Source organism: Ciona robusta, chromosome 7 (assembly GCF_009617815.1).
Source record: "Ciona robusta chromosome 7, ASM961781v2".
NCBI lineage: Eukaryota > Metazoa > Chordata > Ascidiacea > Phlebobranchia > Cionidae > Ciona > Ciona robusta.
The window spans coordinates 7,339,665-7,359,128 of NC_143241.1; the positions used below are offsets into that span (position 1 = coordinate 7,339,665).

The 19,464-nt window shown below is 37.1% G+C and overlaps 2 protein-coding genes across 3 annotated transcripts; one reads left to right on the forward strand and one right to left on the reverse strand.

Annotated features, from left to right (window-relative positions):
* The first annotated feature begins 262 nt into the window (after window positions 1-262).
* Window positions 263-4,025, forward strand: LOC149734338 (uncharacterized). The gene is made up of 6 exons (XM_089881921.1): window positions 263-427; window positions 1,216-1,403; window positions 1,917-2,024; window positions 2,699-2,878; window positions 3,176-3,242; window positions 3,657-4,025. The coding sequence occupies exons 1-5, from the start codon at window positions 405-407 to the stop codon at window positions 3,226-3,228; spliced, it is 552 nt and encodes a 183-aa protein (XP_089738047.1). The 5' UTR covers window positions 263-404; the 3' UTR covers window positions 3,229-3,242; window positions 3,657-4,025.
* A 777-nt stretch (window positions 4,026-4,802) lies between these two features.
* Window positions 4,803-12,886, reverse strand: LOC149734339 (C4b-binding protein alpha chain-like). 2 transcript variants are annotated; one of them, XM_089881901.1, is made up of 14 exons: window positions 12,725-12,886; window positions 12,412-12,630; window positions 12,060-12,245; window positions 11,756-11,887; window positions 10,375-10,593; window positions 9,648-9,875; window positions 9,369-9,575; window positions 8,779-8,967; window positions 8,062-8,316; window positions 7,577-7,843; window positions 7,137-7,343; window positions 6,033-6,236; window positions 5,443-5,649; window positions 4,803-4,946 (listed from the first exon to the last, which is right to left on the reverse strand). In XM_089881901.1, exons 1-14 carry the CDS (start codon window positions 12,783-12,785, stop codon window positions 4,909-4,911), a joined length of 2,619 nt encoding a protein of 872 aa, XP_089738027.1. In that variant the 5' UTR covers window positions 12,786-12,886; the 3' UTR covers window positions 4,803-4,908. The 2 variants fall into 2 exon arrangements, with proteins under 2 accessions (XP_089738027.1, XP_089738028.1); XM_089881902.1 differs by lacking the exon at window positions 7,137-7,343 and having other exon boundaries at window positions 12,725-12,885.
* Between the last annotated feature and the right edge of the window lie 6,578 nt (window positions 12,887-19,464).

Here is a 19,464-nt window from a genome sequence, read left to right on the forward strand (position 1 = left end):
ATGCAATCTTAAGACACACAGTCACAGGGCGTAACTCGTGAGTGTTTGTTTACAAATTTCACGTGATCTCGTGACGTCATTTTAAAGGAATAACTTCTAATATTTCGTTTTTTTAGCATGAATTACCAATATTTTAGACAATTTTATATTTTTATTGTTGTACTTCAAACAAAACAAACGGAAATTATATTCGTTATGTATCTTAGTATGATTCTATCATAGATAAGTAAACATATAAAAGGTATTTACGATTCTATTAAAATGTAGTTCGCACATTAGGGATAGCACCGTGGTTTTTCCCAAGTAAACTTCCTATTTTTTGACTAACACGAAATTACGACATATTTCGCAACACAACCGCTGAAGGATTTTTATCGTTGCCTTTACCTTTTAATGCATTCTCGATGAGCTCAAACACTGTAGATAGGTAAGAAACTTTTTTGTTTAAAAGTCTCGTCTTTACTGAGTTTTTCAATCTCTGTCGTAAATGAAAATAGTTAAACAAAGACCACAGAAATAAAAAAGAGTAGAACGCGCAACTGCTCAAAACCGTGATATATTCTTTTTTCTATTCACGTGACCGCCAACTCCGTCCACATTTCCCTTCGTCTCCATTGTAAAATATAGGCGCATAGTATTTTTGGAAGGTTTTAGCTGTTTATTTTAAAAACTACACCAACTATTCAAGTTTGTTAGGCTAGTTTAGTTATTTGGTACGTTAACGCTTACCGTTTACCACTTGTTTAGGAAATTTAATTATTTAAAAAAATTAATTAAAAATTTCAAACAAACGGTTTTTTAGAAATATATATATATTAGAAAATAGTTTTTTTACACAATAACTTTAAATTAAGTCAAAAAACGAAGAAAAACTACACAAAACGTCATCGACTCCATTGACTACAATAGTAAACGGGAACGACCCGCGAAAGAGAGACAGTGTATCGTGCTCTCTCCTTTGCCGACATTGGAGATGCGCCTTCTATTCTTTTTTATTTCTGTGACAAAGACACACACAAAGTTACATACATGGTAGCGTATGTGAACGGGTACGACTGTACGAGGGGTATGAAACTGAAAATCGGTGGTATACCCACTGTCCTTGCCTTGCCACTAGAATCAATAAGTCATATTCATTCACTCAATGGTCATTTTTTTCAAACTCCTGTAAGTTTTTGTAAAAAAGCTGGTAAATAAAGAATTTGTTTTTTACAGAAATAACAGAGTGGAGTCCCAGATACCTCGTATTTTTAACAAATACATCAGGGAATGCAATGCTGGGCAGTGGCTGAAGTTCATTAGGATTCTTGGTCTTTCAGAACATGATATACAAAACCATAGAATGGGCAATGATATGTATGAGTGGAAGTATCGTATGCTGGACAGATGGAAAATGGTCGTCGGTAAAGTATTTTATTACTATGGCTTTATATTTTAAAATATACCATATTTGCTACAACTTTTTAGTTGTACTGTATTATTATAATATCATATAATAATACCATGTTTACACTACATACATACGGCTTATAAATGGTTATAAACATACATACGGCTTATAAATGGTTATAAACATACATACGGCTTATAAATGGTTATAAATATTTTTCTAGAAAACAAAGAACATTCAGAGAATTATAGAACTATGTCCTCTTGACTCCCATAGACCGTTGTTAATTGTTTAAAATACGCTCAGGATATTTGGAATTTTTGTGCTAAATGTGTCTCGTCTTCTCCCACCCTACTTGGTATATCACAAATCTTGAATAGTTCATTTCGTATTTATCTCACTCTTATTCCGAGTTCTGATGCAATGTAACTATATATAAAAGATAGAAATCCAATGTAGTGAAACACTGCCTACTAGAGATATCTATAGAGGCCGAGAGTGAAGTTGTTTTTGTAATGTAATACAGGTAACAGAACAGATGTTCAATATGAAGCTTATTTAAAAGAAGCCTTAGATGAAATTGATTTAAGAACACCATCCAACCTTCAATATGATTATTCAACTCTGAACCAAAGTATGAAAGTTTTATTTGTACAGTTACAAGTGTGGTAACTTGAACTTGGCACAAGGTGTATAAAATATAAAAAAAAAAACACCCGTGTTATGATAACCTTCATTGCTCTTCCAGGAGCAATTAAATAAGACTAAGTTATATCTGACTAAATAAGATTAAATAATAAGATTAAATAAGACTAAGTTATAAATAATAAGATTAAATAAGACTAAGTTATATACTAAGTTATATATATATCTATCTATTTATTCATTTATTCGTGGTTTATTCTTTTTTTCTAACTCTCTGGCACACTGCTGTTTCCCTCTAGTTCAGGTTTACTGCATTTTGTTGTTGTTGGGGTACCGTTTACGCAGTTTAAAAAGTATATTTATGTATTGCATTGTAACTTCTTACTTTATCCTCGAGTGGCCGGAAAACGACAATTGTTAAGCACGGATGTTCTAGGAGGGGAGGGGGGGGTATTTTTTATGTGTGGCTGATAATTTGGACAACCCATTAGTGACCACTGGGTTGAAGCAATTGCGATTAAATGTCTTGCCCAAGGACACATTCGCCCACAATGGTAGCAGCGAAGAGCCTATTAACATGTATTTTTAACTGTTTATAAATTTAACATGACAGCAGCAAGACCTTATTCATTCGGATAAGGATAACTCTTCTTTTAATTTCAGACAAAAGGTTTGCACAAGTAGCCTACAACTTTATAGACAGACACTCGTCAAACTTTTTATCAATTATGAACGAACAGCTGCATGAATATGACATCAGACAACTAAAAGATGAACATCATGATAATAACTTGGAAATGATGTATCAGATGATACTCAAGTTGCAAAAGAGTCAACGAATGAGTAAGTTGTAGTGAAAATGTAATGAACCAACTCCGGTCTACATCTCAGGTTACATGGCGTCTCATGCTTTAAAACCTCAAGTTCTGATGTTTAACATATTTTCGCTGTTGTTGCGTAACTTGTTTTACTGCTACTTTCCATCTTTTGATTCTTAAACTATCTGTAATACACCTTTTTTATGTAAATATACCAAAGAATAATATAAGAGCTTATTATTAATTTATCGTTTAATTGCAGTGGTGTCTGTATAACCTGCTAAATCCATTTTTCAAAAACTAAATTTATTTTATTTTTTAGGTAATGAAGAAATGGAAAACTTCTTTAGTCAAAATCATAATCGATCAGTTTGAACTGTTTGGAGCTAGTAAGTGACTTTCTCCTAATGCCTTTGTTCCTGTGTATATAACAATCCTCTTTGTTTAATCTCAATAGTATTTTCAGCAAGAATAAAGGTAACTTGGTTTATTGTTACATGGCAGAGCAACTACAGTTGTTATAACAAAGTTGTTCTGTTTCAAACACCTCTTGCCTGTTTACGAGTTACCAACTTTATCTTTGTGGGTGAATATTTTTTCTGTATTGCTGACAATTTGGACAACCCAATAATGACTACCAGGTTGTACGTTTACTTATGTAGTCTTGAATACTCTTTAAACTATAGATTATGGACTACACTCTTATTGTACAGTTAATGCTATTACAGTGCCTATTGCTACTATGTCAGTTTTATAAACATGTATTTTAGTTCTGTGCTGTTAATAATGATGTTTTTGAATAGTTGCAAATCTCAATACTACACGAGATTTCATTCGAAAATGTAAGCTATGGTATAACTGTAATTAATGTAACAGAAAAAAATGAATATTTTGTAAAGTTTTTGCATCTGCTGTATGTGTGTATTGGTGCTTGTTAAAATTACAAAACTGTGAAATTACCACCAAAATTCAAACACCAATTGAACTATGCATAACTTTTTAGGCCAAATTTGAAACTATCAGGTTGTTGAGCATATTTTTCTAGAAACATATTATTTTGCTTTTATTAACACTCTGTAAAACATTCTTTATTTGACTTGACTTGTAACTTTTTTAATGTTGGCTTTTCTTGTACATATCATATTCATACCTGCAATATATATTGGAACTTACATAGCATTCATATTTATTCCATCAAATTTGAGTTTCAGTTACCAGTTCTTCAGTTACCAGTTCTGTTATTATATATTCTATGTGGGTGAGATCTTACAGCGTGGCACGATATGTGGCCTAGGATTTAGGCCAAAGTTGGCACATTACCCAACACCCAGGTGCCAGGTTGCTACAATCCAATTGGAGTAATGTCTGTTAAGTGTCTTCACTGTCTTGCCCAAGCACAAATGGTACCAGTGTTGAGCATTAAACCCAGTATCCTTTGGCTACAGTGCATAGCCATGGTGCTGGACTTGAATGAATATGAAGGAATGTAACTTTATCCTCGCGCGGCGGAAAAAGGACAGTTGTTATCACACAGGTTTAACACCTTGTGCCAGCTTACGAGTTACCATGTATGTTACTTTGTGGGTGTTACTGTGTAACTGTTTAAATAGGCAACAAGAAAGTTCTGTTTTTTGTTACTTTACTATTTGAAGTTTTTTCAATGCTAGTGTGTTTGTTCTTCAGTGTGAAGTGCTATAAACTAGGTAGTCAGGTTACAGGCCACTAATGTATAAAATAGAAAACTAGCATTGTGTTTTCTACCCTTTTTGTTTGTGGCATAGTTTTTATGTACCAACATAGTCATTTACTCTGATGAAAGCTGTTAGAATAGGACACCTATGTTTCAATGAATGAGTTTGCTGTTGTACATGTATTTTAGAGACAGTTTGTATAGATCCACAGTCATTATAGTTTGTGTTTTTATTCTCATATTTAAAAGACGACTCCAGTTTAATTTCAAAGTAGGTTTATTGCGAATGTTGATACAAAAATCTGAATAACTTTCGCTTAGAGTTAATACTGTACATAATAGGGGAATTCCCTGTGTTGATCTCTTTACCCGGTGATCGCGGATATGGCTGCTCCAAGAAGTGCTGTAGAAAGATGAAAGAAACACTGGTAAATAATTGAGTTGTGGTGTATATATACATATAGTAGTTGGGGGTAGGATGAATACCGTTAGCACATAATATCCCGTACTTTCTAGCTTGTTTTGAACAATTAACAAAACGTTTTTTCAGATTCGCGGGAATTTCTATATTTTATCTGCTAGGATTTTGGAAACAGTGGTTAGCAACGCGCTAGTCTCTAAACCAGAGGTCACCAATGGGTTGTGTAAACTGCCAGTCATACAGAAGTAACAGTCACACATAAGTTAGATGTGTGGTAGCTTGTAAGCAGGCACGAAGTGTATAAAACAAAACACCCGTGTTATAACGACTGTTATTGCCCCACCATGTGAGGATAAATAAGTTACATACGTGGTAACTCGTAAGCTGGCACGAGGTGTATGAAACAGAGCACCTGTGTTATAACGACTGTCGTTTTCCGGCATGAAGGGTAAATAAGTTACATTATTTCATTACATACATTGAACACATCGTGGTGGAAGGTTAACGAAATGAGGGCCATCTTCAGTGCAAGTACCAGTAGCATCACCAACTAATTCGAACCCTGGGAGGCACTGAACAGTTATAGTGTCGTAAGCGTTGTAAATAAGCTTGGTGGGAGGAACAAGGATTGCGTTGTCAGGTGTGATGTCGCTAGCAAGGCATGTGTTGGGAATAAGAGCACGGTCTGCAAAATCGAAGGCCCTAAGTTAGTAAATATAGTATTGCTGTTGAGGTAAAATGACTAAATCGCGGGTGCCTATAGCCAAGTTTGACAACAATCGCCAGTTTGGGAGGACTCTTTTTGTATGTTGGGGTAACGAGTTAACTCTTGCCGAAACCCCAGGTTCCCCAGCGAGCCACGCCGTAGAACCTCGGGTATAGAGAATATAACATAGACGTGTTTCGGTAATGGGCCAACTATTCCTTTATTCCGAGGTCCCTCGCTGTGTAACCTCCCCTATATATAATAGAGCGGTAAGATAATAGACTTAGCTTTAATCTCAGGTTTTTCAAAGTAGAATTTTGCTAATATAGAATAGACAATATGTATTTGCAGCTAAGACAAACCTAGCGAAGGTCGGCAAACGAAACGGTCGGCACGCCATTGTCCATCACTCAAGCATACGGCTGTTGGCAAACCAACTCCGACGTATCCGCTGTTACATTCGTAGGTGATGACGTCTAAGGGTATGTACCCTGTTTTCCCATCTGGTCGGATGCGACCGTTGGGTGGCGGTGAAGGGGTGCATGAAGCTGATGGCGGGCGGGCATCTGCAACGGATAGCTATGTTTAATAGAGGAAGAAAGTTAAATCAGGTTATCAGGGGAAATCACAGATAACTCAGTGCTGAATATTACAGCAGAGTTGTTCTAATTAAAGCGAACTTAAAATCGAACTTGTGATCAAAAATACGAACCATGATTTGAATTTTAAATCAAAAGTCAAAAAGTTTGATGAAAATGACGAGAAAGTAAAGATAAGTAACGCTAGACATAAAGTATCGTCTTTGGTTCTTTAGGTGTAGACTATTAAACAACCGAGCAAACATGCGTATACTACACTTAGGAAATGAAGGATCATACGCTTTTATTTCTTGTAATAAAAGCCAAGAAATCTATACGTTACAAAGAGGTACTAGTAAGTAATAATCATAAAGTCGTTCTTGTGCAGAGGTAGAATATTGTGTGAAAAGATGAGACACCTTTTCATTCTATTTTCACGTACCATTTGGTAGTAAAAAAGAACATTTAACGAATTATAAAACCGTATCCTCAGGATGTTTGGATATCATGTGTTAAAGGTGCCCCATCTTACCCCACAATACTATAAATGGCATGCGAGGTTCTGTGTATTTTTTGGGAATCAGTAAACCGCTTCATTTCGTATACCGTCCTTTGCCCGAGAACTAGTTTTAAGTAGGGCCTATGTGTAAAGTATCAGTAGATTTTGAATAAAAGCAATGTTATTGTTTGTTTAGGTAGGTAACTTTTGAGTGTAGTAATACATGAAATGAAGAGTTAAGTTGTATGGAAAGGCTCGTGTCAGGCCCGTGCGAGAACACCCGTAGCGTACTAAAGATAACTTTAGTACGCCAAAGAACACCTAAGGGTTGCTGTGGCATGAAAATATTTTGTGACGACAGACGTGCAATGCTTACAACATGAATTTACTTATGCATTGGGGGGCGGGGTCGAAGGTACCGTCCGGACGGCACAGCACGCCTTCGCTGCCGACAAGGTTGGCCCCTGGGTTGCAGGCGTACAGAAGCATCTGGCCGATGCCCCAGAAAGTTGATTCGCCCAAAATGTATCCATTCGTGGGAGGGTTCGGCCTCGGGCAACCAATTGGCGCCGACACTGTTGTTGTGATTGGCGGAACTGCATCACAATTTTCATGTTTGTGATTTCATATATAGTTTCACATGGTGTGTGAAACAGAACACCCGCGTTATAAAGGCTGTGGTTGCCCCGCCACGCGAGGACAAGTAAGTTACATTTAGTTTCCGCTACATCGAGGTTCTGATGCTTTAACATTATACATTTGGTGACTACGTATAATTCCTACCGCTCCCCAATGCATTGCATACTTATAGAAGTGGATTTATCCTCACCTAATACGCATGATGTAATTTTGGTTTCAAATTGACCGTTGGACTGGCAGATTGTGAAAGTGTCTCCGGCAACGATATATCCAGGTTGGCATTGGTATGTAAAAGCTGATCCAACCTGGTACGTGGCGGACGAAGAAACGCCAAATGCTGGTACAGGGGGGTTGGTGCAAGTAACTACATTAACTACGGGTGGTGGGTTAGTAGTCACTCGAACAAGCGTGCGGAAGGGAACTGTTGGGACAACTGGTGGCAATGTGACTGGAACTCCTGTTTTAAATATTTAAACGTTAAAAACTTCATATTAAATGAAAAAGACAGTTTTTTTGTTAAAATAACTAAACTTTACAAGCTTCATATTAAATGAAAAATGCGGATTATAGTGAAAAAAAGTTAAAAGATTTATTCACTACCAAATAGAGAAATAAATGGGATGAAAAGGTGTCCCATCTTCCCCCACCCTCTAATCTATGAAAACAATATCTTACTTGGCAGAATACAGACAAGATTGGTTGGTGTGAATTGTCCGGTTCCTTGGCAGATGACTTGTGGATTTCCTTGGATGACGTAAGGGCCTCGACAATCAAATGTTACAAAGTTGCCTGGGAAGTAGACCTGCTTTTGACCGGCTGAGATATAACCGTTTTGTGGTGGTACTGGCTCTGGGCATGTGATGACGATAGCGGTAGGTTGAACGATTCCAACTGTTGGCTGGACTGCAGGTCTGGTTTGTACGCCGCTTCCTGTGAGGCATAACAAGGTAAGTCGTATATAATCAGTGGTCACTAATAATGGATCATTCGCCAACCATACACAAAATATTGTCAGCCATACTTAGCCATATACCGTGTTGGTATATAGTTTCTTAGCTGATTACAGTTGAGCAAAAACCAATCATCCACAAAGTTAGATATGTGGTAACTCAGAACACCCATGGTTTATGAAACACAACACCCATGTTATAACGAATGTCGTTGTTGCTTTTGGTGTTTTTTTTAGTTTTGGATAACATTAGTGATGATTGAGCAACAATTCTGTTAAATTTTTGCAACGCGACACATTGGTCGCAATAGTAGCAGCGTCGAGCTTCGAACGCTTGTATCCTCTGGTTACGAAGTTTTAAACGCATTTTCAAAGCAGCTCGCACGCGAAGAAAAGCGCGCAAAGCGCTGGCGGCAAACGTGTTGATTATTATTGCAACTTACCGATGCAAGTAGGTGCTGGGCTCGAGTATTGTCCGCCTGCCTGGCACACAATGGTAGCAGTTCCAAACATAGTGTAACCAGTGTTGCAAGTGTATGTAACTCGAGTACCTTGAGCGAATACTGTCATGTCTTGTTTATCATGCGAGCCATAGAAGGGAACCGGTGGTGGTTCGCAAGTGGCGGTAGAACCTGAGTTTAATTTAATGTTGATTTTAAATAAAAGTGCTATCATAACATAGGTTGAACTAGGATATGTAAAGCTGTAGTTAGACTGTATATAAAGGTGGATAAACCACTTGTATAAAAGTAAATGCCAGGGTGAATATAACATGTACTTTCATATGTTGTTTTTATTAAAGGTGTAATCATAGCACTAAGGATGTGTGACTATATAGTACGGTTGTGTATGTTAACATATCTGCATTAGCCAATGTTAGTACTAAATCTAAGAATGTATGAATATAACATATATGTTACCTATGTTGCAGGTTTAGGTTGTATTTATAAACATGGTTGTGGTCACGTTATACGACACTGTAAGCCAATACTGGTATGTAGAGTTAAAGCCCAAGTTTGTCTAAGTTACTTACGGACACATTCTGGTGGAGAACTCGAGAAGTTTCCATTTGCTTGACAAGTTTGGACGGCGGGTCTTGTGAGGATGTAGCCAGGTCGGCAACTGTATGTAACTTGGTCGCCAGCATTCCATGTGAAGTCGCCAACTGGTGAAACGAAACCGTTCTCTGGTGCAATTGGAGAGTAGCAAGGTGCTGTGACGTCAGGTTGTCTTGTGGGCACTGTCGACATAAAAAGATGAAAGAGGAACGCCAAGACCTAAATGGTTGAAGAATATGCGTAAAGTAACTCACAAGCACAAATGATGACGACTTGGGACCACCGTCCGTTAGAGAGGCAAACGAATGAGTTGTCTCCTGTTAGCTGATAGCCTGGGTTGCAACGCACGAACACACGTTGTCCTACACCCCACGATACTTGGTTGTTTGTGGCAATGACTTGACCGTTGACTGGGATTGGTGGTCTGACACAACGGATGTTAACTTGTGTGACTGGAGCTTGGGTCGTGGTTCTTGCTGTTGCTATATTGGAAAAATATGTTAAAAACGTCTGCATCTATAACCCTGGTGCGGCATGTTGAGGCACACACAACGACAATTCGGCCGCTTTGCTGGCATTATTACACTTATACGTCAAACGAAGGTAAGTTAAAAAAATATACGCTAATATACAACTGATTTTATAAACTGTTGGTCCTTACAGTCGTTATAACACGTGTGTTATGTTCCATACCCATATCTTGCCTGTTATACGCCCCTCGTGCCCGCGTACGCGTTATACAGTAGGGTGGGGGAAGATGGGACGCCTTTAGCACATAAAATATCCAAATATCCTGATCGTGTTTTAAACAAATAACAACAGTCTATGGGAGTCGTTAGGATACGGTTTTATATTTCCTTAAATGTTCTTTGTTTACTATTAAATGGGACGAAAATAAAGTTAGAAGGTGTCCCAAGTAAAGTAATAGTTCCAATAAACTCTATAAATATAGTCGCTTCTAATAAGATAAACAATAACTACCTGGCATCACACAGGACGGTGAAGGGTTGCTGAAAAGACCTGAGCTCATGCATGTAGCTTGCCGGTGATCGGCGGGAGTGGCAACCATGGGTGATGGGCAAGTATAACTGATGACTTCGCCAAGATTCCAGAACCTTTTATCCACTGGAGCAAGGATGATGACGTTACCACCGACCGCAGGGATTGAGCATCTTGTGATTGATGGTGTAACTTGTCTTGCTGAAAAAGTAAGCGTTTGTTTAAATTACTTTGTTTGATTAATATAGCTTACAACCATACATTACATAAATATGCGTCTATATATAGTTGTAAAATTAACGTATTTTTGTCTTGCTATACACAGTTATGGACATAAAATTACTGTGCATGATTAGTATTATAACAGTTGTTATGTTTACGTTTTATTAAAGTTGTCACGCACGTTGTTAAATATATACACTTGTTGTTCTACGTTTAAATGCAATATGGGCGTTATTTATTTACAATCCTGTAGGGCACGACCCGCGCGCTGTGGCATTATTATTATTTCATTTACAAACTACCTGTATGTATGCAGTCCTGTTATTAGAGGCGCTAAACTAGCGGGTATACAGTTAAAGAGAACGGGACTTAAAAAACTTAACATTGTAATGTGAAACGCCACGACGAATGCTTTTTTTGTAAAGTGCAACACAGGTGATCTGTGTGTGTACAACGTAATGTCATATTATTAAGTTGTTTTCACATGAATAGTGGTCGCAGTTGGACAAAACTATTAGCGTTTTTGGTTTTAGTTACCGTTGCATTCAGTTTTATTATGTACCTCTAAATTTCTTTTGTGTAATTCATAAATGTGTATTTCACACATTAAGCAAAAAGTGTTAACAATTTTACATTCTTTTATGCGTTGATTTGTATATCATCTAAAACAATTCTTCTATATTTATAATTAGGCAAAAAGTGTTAAAAATTGCCTTCGTAAAGCTTCTGCGTTAAAATGTCGTAGCGTAGCCCCACAAATTTGATCGAACTCGACTCGGTGCAAAGTTGCATGTAACAGTTAGTGTGTGGTAGAACGGGTTATGTGACGTGAATGGTGACTTGGCCCCAGGCTGTCGGCCAGCAGTAGCGGGTCTTTATACGCGTAATATTGAACCCTACTTCTAATGGCGTGACTTTTGTGTCTATGCTTATAGTTGTCATGATTAATATTAACAGATAGTTTATATTATTCGTATTAAACCAGTTCATTTTTGACCTCCGGGGTCACGTAATTTACCGTAGCCCGCCGGTGCCGGAGCCAGTCTAAACAGAGTTCGGGTAACTCAGTATTACCGTCATGTCTACCGGTGCAAATTATGCCCAGGGCAACTCGCATAGGCTGTACCAGGCGCTTACTTACGCGCACATATACTGCCGTACACGAAGTGGGTCGGTTTACAAATGTGGACATATCGACCATCGAGAAGATATGCGTCGCTGTTTGGTGGGCAACCTTGGGCCCGGCATTGTGCTGGTACGGCATCACTTCTTTCTGTGAATTGAAAACGTCATAATAAGAATAAAAACATCATAATAAGCATCATTCGATCATCCTATAGAAGTATATTATTGCATCACAAAACGCTTTGTGACGTATTGGGATTTAAATATTGATATTCAAATAATGAAAGTGGCGGGAAATGGTAAAAAACACGCGGACTTACCTCTGCAAATTCCGTATGCGTTGAAGTAACCGTCGTTACAAACACAGATAGGAGCGTTGTTGTATTGTTGGCATGTGGATCTCAGCGGGCATTGGCCGCAAGATAATACTGCTGGGGCAACGGAAGCAGTTGGTATAATAACTGGTAGGGTTACTGGTCCCGCAGTGACCGGTCCTGGCCCAGCAGCTGCGTATCAGAAAAACGAATTATTATTAAAATAAATGTTAGATATAATGTATTTGGTTTATACAAGTCCCACTTTTTAAATTTGATTTCAGTTACATTTACTTCCCTTTTAAATTGACTCGCCAAGGTAGTACATGCGTCTCAATTATTTAATCAAATCACTTACGTATACAAGAGATGGTATTTTGGTTGTTCTGTATCCTCCATGTAACGCGGGCAGCGTTGTTTGTTCGTTCGCATACTGCGGACTGTCCGCTTGATGGAGCGAATGTGTACCCGGATCTACATGTGAAAATTATTGTAGTGCCAATGGGGTAGGAAGCTCGTAGAGGTGTGTATAGGGCGAACGCGACACTCACTGGCGGGTAGCAAAAAAGTGGGGTCTCTGTAAAAACATATTGTTAGCTACAAGTATGGGACTCCATAATAAAAAGATATTCTTAACTAGAAGCAATGCTTCGGTACATTTTGTAACTTACGTGCGACAGAATCCTTGAAAAGGCCAAGCACACAAACTATCAGCAGAAACTTGATACCCATGTTTATTTTAGCGTTATACGCAGTAGCTCTATCTGATCTGATATAAAGATAAAGAAACAGTTATAGTCTATTTCGTATGTTGCGCCAACTACACCGTAAGACTTTCTGATCTGCAAATAATTCTTTCTGCTTATATATATAACCGACAAGCCATACGTATGGGTTATATACACCTGTGGTTTATGACATATACTAAAACAAAGCTATAGAATGCGTTTTGTTATGACGTGTTTTGTGCGTCATTGTCTTATCAATAACGTTAACTGCTTTTAAACTTCACACTTGTCATTCAATTCATAAATAACATCCATCGACTGCAAGAGCGACTGACTGAATTCGACACAACCGCTGTGGCCTTTTATACACCTCAAATCGTGCAGCTGGTTTTCAGTCATTTTCCTCGATTTTTCTTTGGTTCTTTTTATCACATTTTGAGAATTCCGATTCTTTTATGAATTTCTTCCCTTTTTCCCAGCCTCGTAGTGCCTTGCGGGCGTGTTCTTATCTGACGCGTTATATTCTGCCGATGTTGGGCGATACTCTTTCCGCCTTTTGTTTGAAAATGCCCGAGGTGCTAAATGCATTCGTAATCCACGCAGTGTTAGTACACAAAATGCAGAATGCCGCGACATCGACATGAAATTTCTTTTTACTCAAGTTTCGTCATTCTTTCGGTTTAGAATTTGACATTAGAGATCTCTCCCTACTACAAGGCGCTCGACACTTTGGCGTTTTAGGACACCGCATTTTGACTTCAATTTTTGCTAGCCCCGTTCTTTTAGGAACGATTCTAAATTCTATGCCCTATAATTTTGAATTCCATAAGAGCGCGTGTGCACATTAATAATTTAAAAAAACAGATGGGAATTTCAAATAAGTTCACAAAAATTACTAGAAAATATATGCAATGTATTCTATATGTGTTGTATTATCTGCATTTAGAACTTGTATTATATTTTTAAGCCATAATGAATTAATTCTGTCACAGCCAGAGTATCCATATAGTATGCTATATAGGTATGTTAGTGTGTGGTAACCTGCATGTAGAAATCAACTTAACCACCGCCGCCCGCTATTTTATTCTTTCCTCGTGAGCAGCCAACGAGGAACAAAGTGGTCAAAATTATCCCAATTTATTCATTTCCTCTAAGGTCACTCGTGTTCAAGCCGTTCTTTTTCGCCATGTCTCAATTTTGTCACATTTCGGCTTGAATTAGACCCTATCAATCACGTGTGTTGATATAACTTTAACCTCTACTGGTCTAGCATTATTCGACGGCTAAAATAATAACACGCATGTGCAGTTCGTGGCCTTAGTTCTCCGAAAATAGTAATTTTTTCCGAGGAAATGACTATCAGATATATCAGTGCCTGTAAACATAGATACCCGACACCGCTGGGAGATTAAATCATTTTGTCACCTTTAGCTTTTTGTCTTGCATAATTCTTGCAAAATATACGTTGGTACATAAATCTGCTATATCACCGAGTCTTTTTCATTTTCTAAAAAAGATAATTTGGTTGCGTGATCCGCACACCATTTAAAATCCATTTTTTACAGTTTTATAAGTATTTTTTTGTAACTTTTGTAAAATTAGTCCTAGTTTTAGTATTTCCGGCGTACATAAATGAAATGTATGTAGCTATGCTACAATTAAACTTGAGAGTCTACGTATAGTAATAAGAGCAAGTAGCGGTTTAATCACTTGTCGTGTTCTCATATATTTAACCTGTTAATTACCTCATTCACAAATTTAATTAATCTGGTTAGGAATGACGTTTCATCATTATCAAGCTTGGCTTTTCGACCGACTCAATTAGGTATTATTAATATTACGCACGCAACGAACGGTTCTTAATTATTACTACATGCTTAAGAGCACATTCTACCACATTTATAGCTGATCTTGTTTTTTTCGCGGAACAGCTTAACGTGTTGGTTAAGTCGTTAACACGCTGTGGTATGAGTTCTTTTGACCAATTACCCACGTATGTGTTACCGCAAAGCAGACATTGCGACCAAACAATAGCCATTGTTTGCTAATATTTGTTTATGTTCCCGCCAAAAACAGTCAAAGCCACGAGGTGTGTTGATGTTTTAACTAGCTTGTTTTGAACTTGTGAGAAGTCTACAAAGCTCTAAATGACCTCTGCATCGCATACGGCAAGTAAATTTCGTAAAAAGTGGTATAATGCCTTGGGGTGCTACGGGCGCGTTGTTAACATGCATTATTCAGTCCCCGCAGCACGAAACGTAGTTACCAATAGAAGTAGTAATAAAATACTGACATTAAAGCACTTCGTTCAACGAATGTGTTTTATCTTTGCCATCACCGTTTATGGCTTCGAATTGCACACTTTAGAAAGTCCACGATGCAGCGAAATCAGTTTTATCACCGCTACGAGCAAAATGCCGGAAAAGTTAAATTTGTCGAAACTCTGTATTAGGTTTCTAATCAGCTTTTGTAAATTCCGTTACCGTTTTTTTTGTAAAGCAACTTTAAAAAACTCCTTAATTTCTAAAAACACAAAAAAAGGGCCGAACAGGGCATACAATTTAATTTAGTAGGGGAATTTTAATTCAGGATATTTAAGATATATTGAAGTATCAATACTTTCTATGTCGATAAACTAAGATATTAATATTTATGGAATATTTCTTTCATAGGCTGATTACTTTTCGTGCTCCCCATATTTAGGTTCCTGTAGATCTGCCCAACCTCAGTCCGGAAAGAAAATATCCATTAAATATGAGCGAGCTGGCCCATGTGATTTGTATATACGACATAAAATAACTCTTTATATAAGGACTCTGGGTTTGCCTATTACCCCAGCGAGTATAAAATGGTAAAAGGGAATATAAACAATTGTTATACGCTTTTATTCCTCATTTCTCGAAGATATTAAGCGAATACCTAGCGCTGTGTTCCGTAACCAGCAATTGTGGGAAAATACTCTCAAGTGAAAATTATATTTCGGTGTTTAAATCACTAGAGGTTCAGGTCAAAATAACCATAAAACTGAACATAGTTGGTTGCTGAGCGGTTGCCGGTGTACAAGTACTACTACAAATAGAATTATGTCCTTGTGCCGATTGTATTGTAGGTTGTATAGTACCTCGGCATACATATCGGTCATACTTGTAACCGAGCAACAAACCGACGCAAAACGTCATAATACGTAGCACACGTCGGCAGTAAATTTAAACTGTGACGTCACGACACGTTCAAGTGACGTGGTGGAACAAAACCTTTCTGGAAACAATGGCAACGGTTGTGACGATGCCATTGAAATAAACGGAATCGCGCAAATTGCGTGGACGTTAACTAATCGCCGGGAAATAAACACGTCAAAATGAATTCGTCAAGTTCCGTGTTCCGACTGGGGAATTTACATCTGTTCCCGTGACCTGATGTTCCGCGGAAAGTTTGTTGACAAATGACGTAACTGATGAAGATTTGACGTAACTTATGTTTGGTTAAGAGACTAAAACAAACTTGCGCAAAGTTCTAGGAAATGAGGGACTCCTAAAATGTAAAACAAACGTTGCCTGGAACATGCTTTTATTTATTTAGTGCAACTTATTTGGTTGCTAGCTTAAAACATTTGATTGTGGCAGAGTTCTTAGTCTTCTTGCCGTAAAACTTTCATTATTTGACAATGTGGGATAAACTTGTAAAACGCGTTTTTTTAAAATTTGGTTTGCAGCATATCACTCCTGGGGATTTAACTGTGGTTTGGTCCTAAAATTTAAGAGAGGTATTCGGTTGCGTTGTATTGTATCCTCCTATTAGGTGAAATCAAAGCAAATAATATTTTTAGCATCGGTGTTATATTTTTTTCGTCGTTAAATTTAGTACATGGAAATAATAATAGCAGTTATCGTGATCCAAACTTGTAAACCTTTTGTCCGTTTTCATTACGTCGTAACACCCGTCATTTAAGATTGTATAAAAATATATTTTTGGAGCGAGCGGAAGTTTTATAACAAACTACATTTGGTCACGTTTTGATAAGATTTTTTATTTTAATTTATCTTAAAAACTAAATTACTACATTCGACCCTGATTTGGGTTAATATGCCATTTCCAGGCCTAAATATCAGACTCGTTGACATGCCTTTTATATAACCTCACCCATACAAACATCGAATCCTATTTGTGAATAAGGTTATGATAGTTTTGCCAAGACTGGTTGTGTAAAACACGAACGCAAATAACCAGACAACGCATGAATCTAATAAAACTGTTTCCCGAAACTCGAATGAATACAAACAGTAGTAAAACTATTTTTATAATATGTGGAGTTTTTTGACTTCAGTTTGAACCTGTATTAAATTGGTAAACTTATATTTTTCATGGAAAAGTCTTTATACCATCGCGTGTCCACTTACGCAACATATCACGAATTCAACTGTGTGTTTTAGTGTTTTTGTTTGTCCTTAGTTTCTGACTGATAGCTGGAAACGCTTCAACGACCGTTGAGTTGGAGTTACAAGCTGCAAACCTCTTCCTCCGTTACATAATCCCCAGTTACATAATAGTTTATGATTTTACAGTTTGTGTGATGAAAGTGATTTTATTATTTAATCACGTCGTACTGCTATGTTGGTTTGGCGTGTGTGACATGGGAAATCTGGTTCAGGGACTTTCTCCTTTGTAGAAATATGCAGTGTCATATGTCATTATAGTTTAATATGTTTACTGTTGTTATTTTTTCTGGAATATTCCAACATAGCTTTCTATCTGTATAACTTGGGGTTCTGTATAATAGTTTGATACACGTCTCATACACCATGTAACAGCTTAACCCTGATGCCCTGGTTATAAGTTTATTTGATTTAATCTTGACAACGGTATATATAAAGCAGTCCTTTCATTTCAAATAACTCTTCAAATATTACCTCGTACCTCTATGGCCCACTATTTGTCATCTTGGCAAATATTAACCAGGCTACACGGCCGTGCTTAGGCTCAGGAACATATCATGTGTTCAAACAACATAATATACTTGGATCCACCAACTTTTTAGGATACAGTTCTACAACATGGGGCCAGTGGTACCATGAGTGCTTTGGTTCCAGTGTTGTTATATATTTAGTTAAAACTTGGATAAGTTTAACTAAAAATGCAGCGTGAGAGTACAGTACAGTGTGGTATATTAAATATCAGCTTGCTTGCAGTGTACTTTGTATATTTACATACCCCTTTAATTAATAATCACCAATGCGCTAACTATAGTTAGGCGTGAGTGTTTGAGTTTGCAAGCTTGTGCAACGGTTTGTTTTTTACCAGTTTGAAGTCCAGACACTAACTTGCATTACCTTTGCTGTATTGTAACTTTTATGTAAAATGGCGCAATGTATGTGTAACATGTCTAGAAATACCCAGGCGAGGTTGAAATTCATTTAACTAGGGTGGTCGTCTGTTATAAGCACAGAAATAAAAAAGAATAGAACGCGCATCTCCAACGTCGGCAAAGAGAGAGAGCACGATACACTCTCTCTCTTTTGCGGGTCGTTCCCGTTTACTATTGTAGTCGATGGATTCGAGGGCGTTTTATGTAGTTTTTCTTTATTTTTGACTTGATTTAAAGTTATAGGGCAAAACAACTATTTTCTAATATACAAATATTTCTAATAAACTGTTTGCTTGAAGGTTTTTAATTAAAATTAATAAATAATTAAATTTCCTAAAAAGTGGTAAACTGTAAGCGTTAACCTACCAAATAACTAAACTGGCCTAATAAACTTGAATAGTTGGTGTAGTTTTTGAAATAAACAGCTAAAACCTCCTAAAACTACCACGCGCCTATCTTTTACAATGAAGACGAAGGGAAATGGGGACGGAGTTGGTGGTCACGTGAATAGAAAAAAGAATATATCACTGTTTTGGGCAGTTGCGCGTTCTACTCTTTTTTATTTCTGTGGTTATAAGTGGTTTACTACGTTTGTAAATGTAAATTTGGTTTTTATTTTGTGTAAGGAAAAAGTTAAGTGAAATTGAATTCTATAGATCGCCAAAGTATAGCCATTTACTTGCTTAAAAGGTCGCCGAAAAGGGTTGAAACTGAAAGAACTACGTGCTGAGAAGGGTTTAAAAAAACAAACATATTAAGATAATATTTTTAAAATCGTAATTTTCGTACAACCTTCACCATAGTGTAGCTTTTGTTTTTGTGGGTTAAGCATGTTTACTGGATTTTGTATTAATGCGGCTGCACCAGTGGCGTAAAGTTGACTTTGTTTATCTCCCATATCGTAAAGTTAATAAACTCGTTTGCCTTGTCTTTGTAAACTTTAGGAACTGACATTGAATTTGAGAACATAAAACCTGGGACCAAAACAATAAAAATTGGGTGCAGAATTCAAAACTAGTTTCGTTTTATTTTGGTGCAAAATATTATTCTTAGTTAAAATTCCAATTTGTTAAAGAAAGCTTTAAACTCTAGTAATAATATTATAATGTAGAATCAACATTGAAGTAGCATATTCCAGAGGGTCATTTAATATTTTGTAATTTAGCTGCAAACATATTTATACTTAGTGACTTGTTCAGGTAAACATGAAAAATATTTGTTATAGAAGATTGTATGGTGAAACTTTTCTAGTTCTTTTATTTTTATTTGTTTAGGATTATGACGACAAGTATTTGACGTTTGATGTTCTTTATGTTTCCAG

Coding starts and splice junctions, on each gene's coding strand:
- LOC149734339 (XM_089881901.1), bottom strand. CDS start 12,785: ATGGGTATCAAGTTTCTGCTGATAGTTTGTGTGCTTGGCCTTTTCAAG. Junction 8,968..9,368: donor TTCTCCACCAGAATGTGTCC/GTAAGTAACTTA, acceptor AATTAAACTCAG/GTTCTACCGCCACTTGCGAA. Junction 8,317..8,778: donor CCCAGCACCTACTTGCATCG/GTAAGTTGCAAT, acceptor TATGCCTCACAG/GAAGCGGCGTACAAACCAGA.
- LOC149734338 (XM_089881921.1), top strand. CDS start 405: ATGAGCTCAAACACTGTAGATAG. Junction 1,404..1,916: donor CAGATGGAAAATGGTCGTCG/GTAAAGTATTTT, acceptor AATGTAATACAG/GTAACAGAACAGATGTTCAA. Junction 2,879..3,175: donor GCAAAAGAGTCAACGAATGA/GTAAGTTGTAGT, acceptor TTTATTTTTTAG/GTAATGAAGAAATGGAAAAC.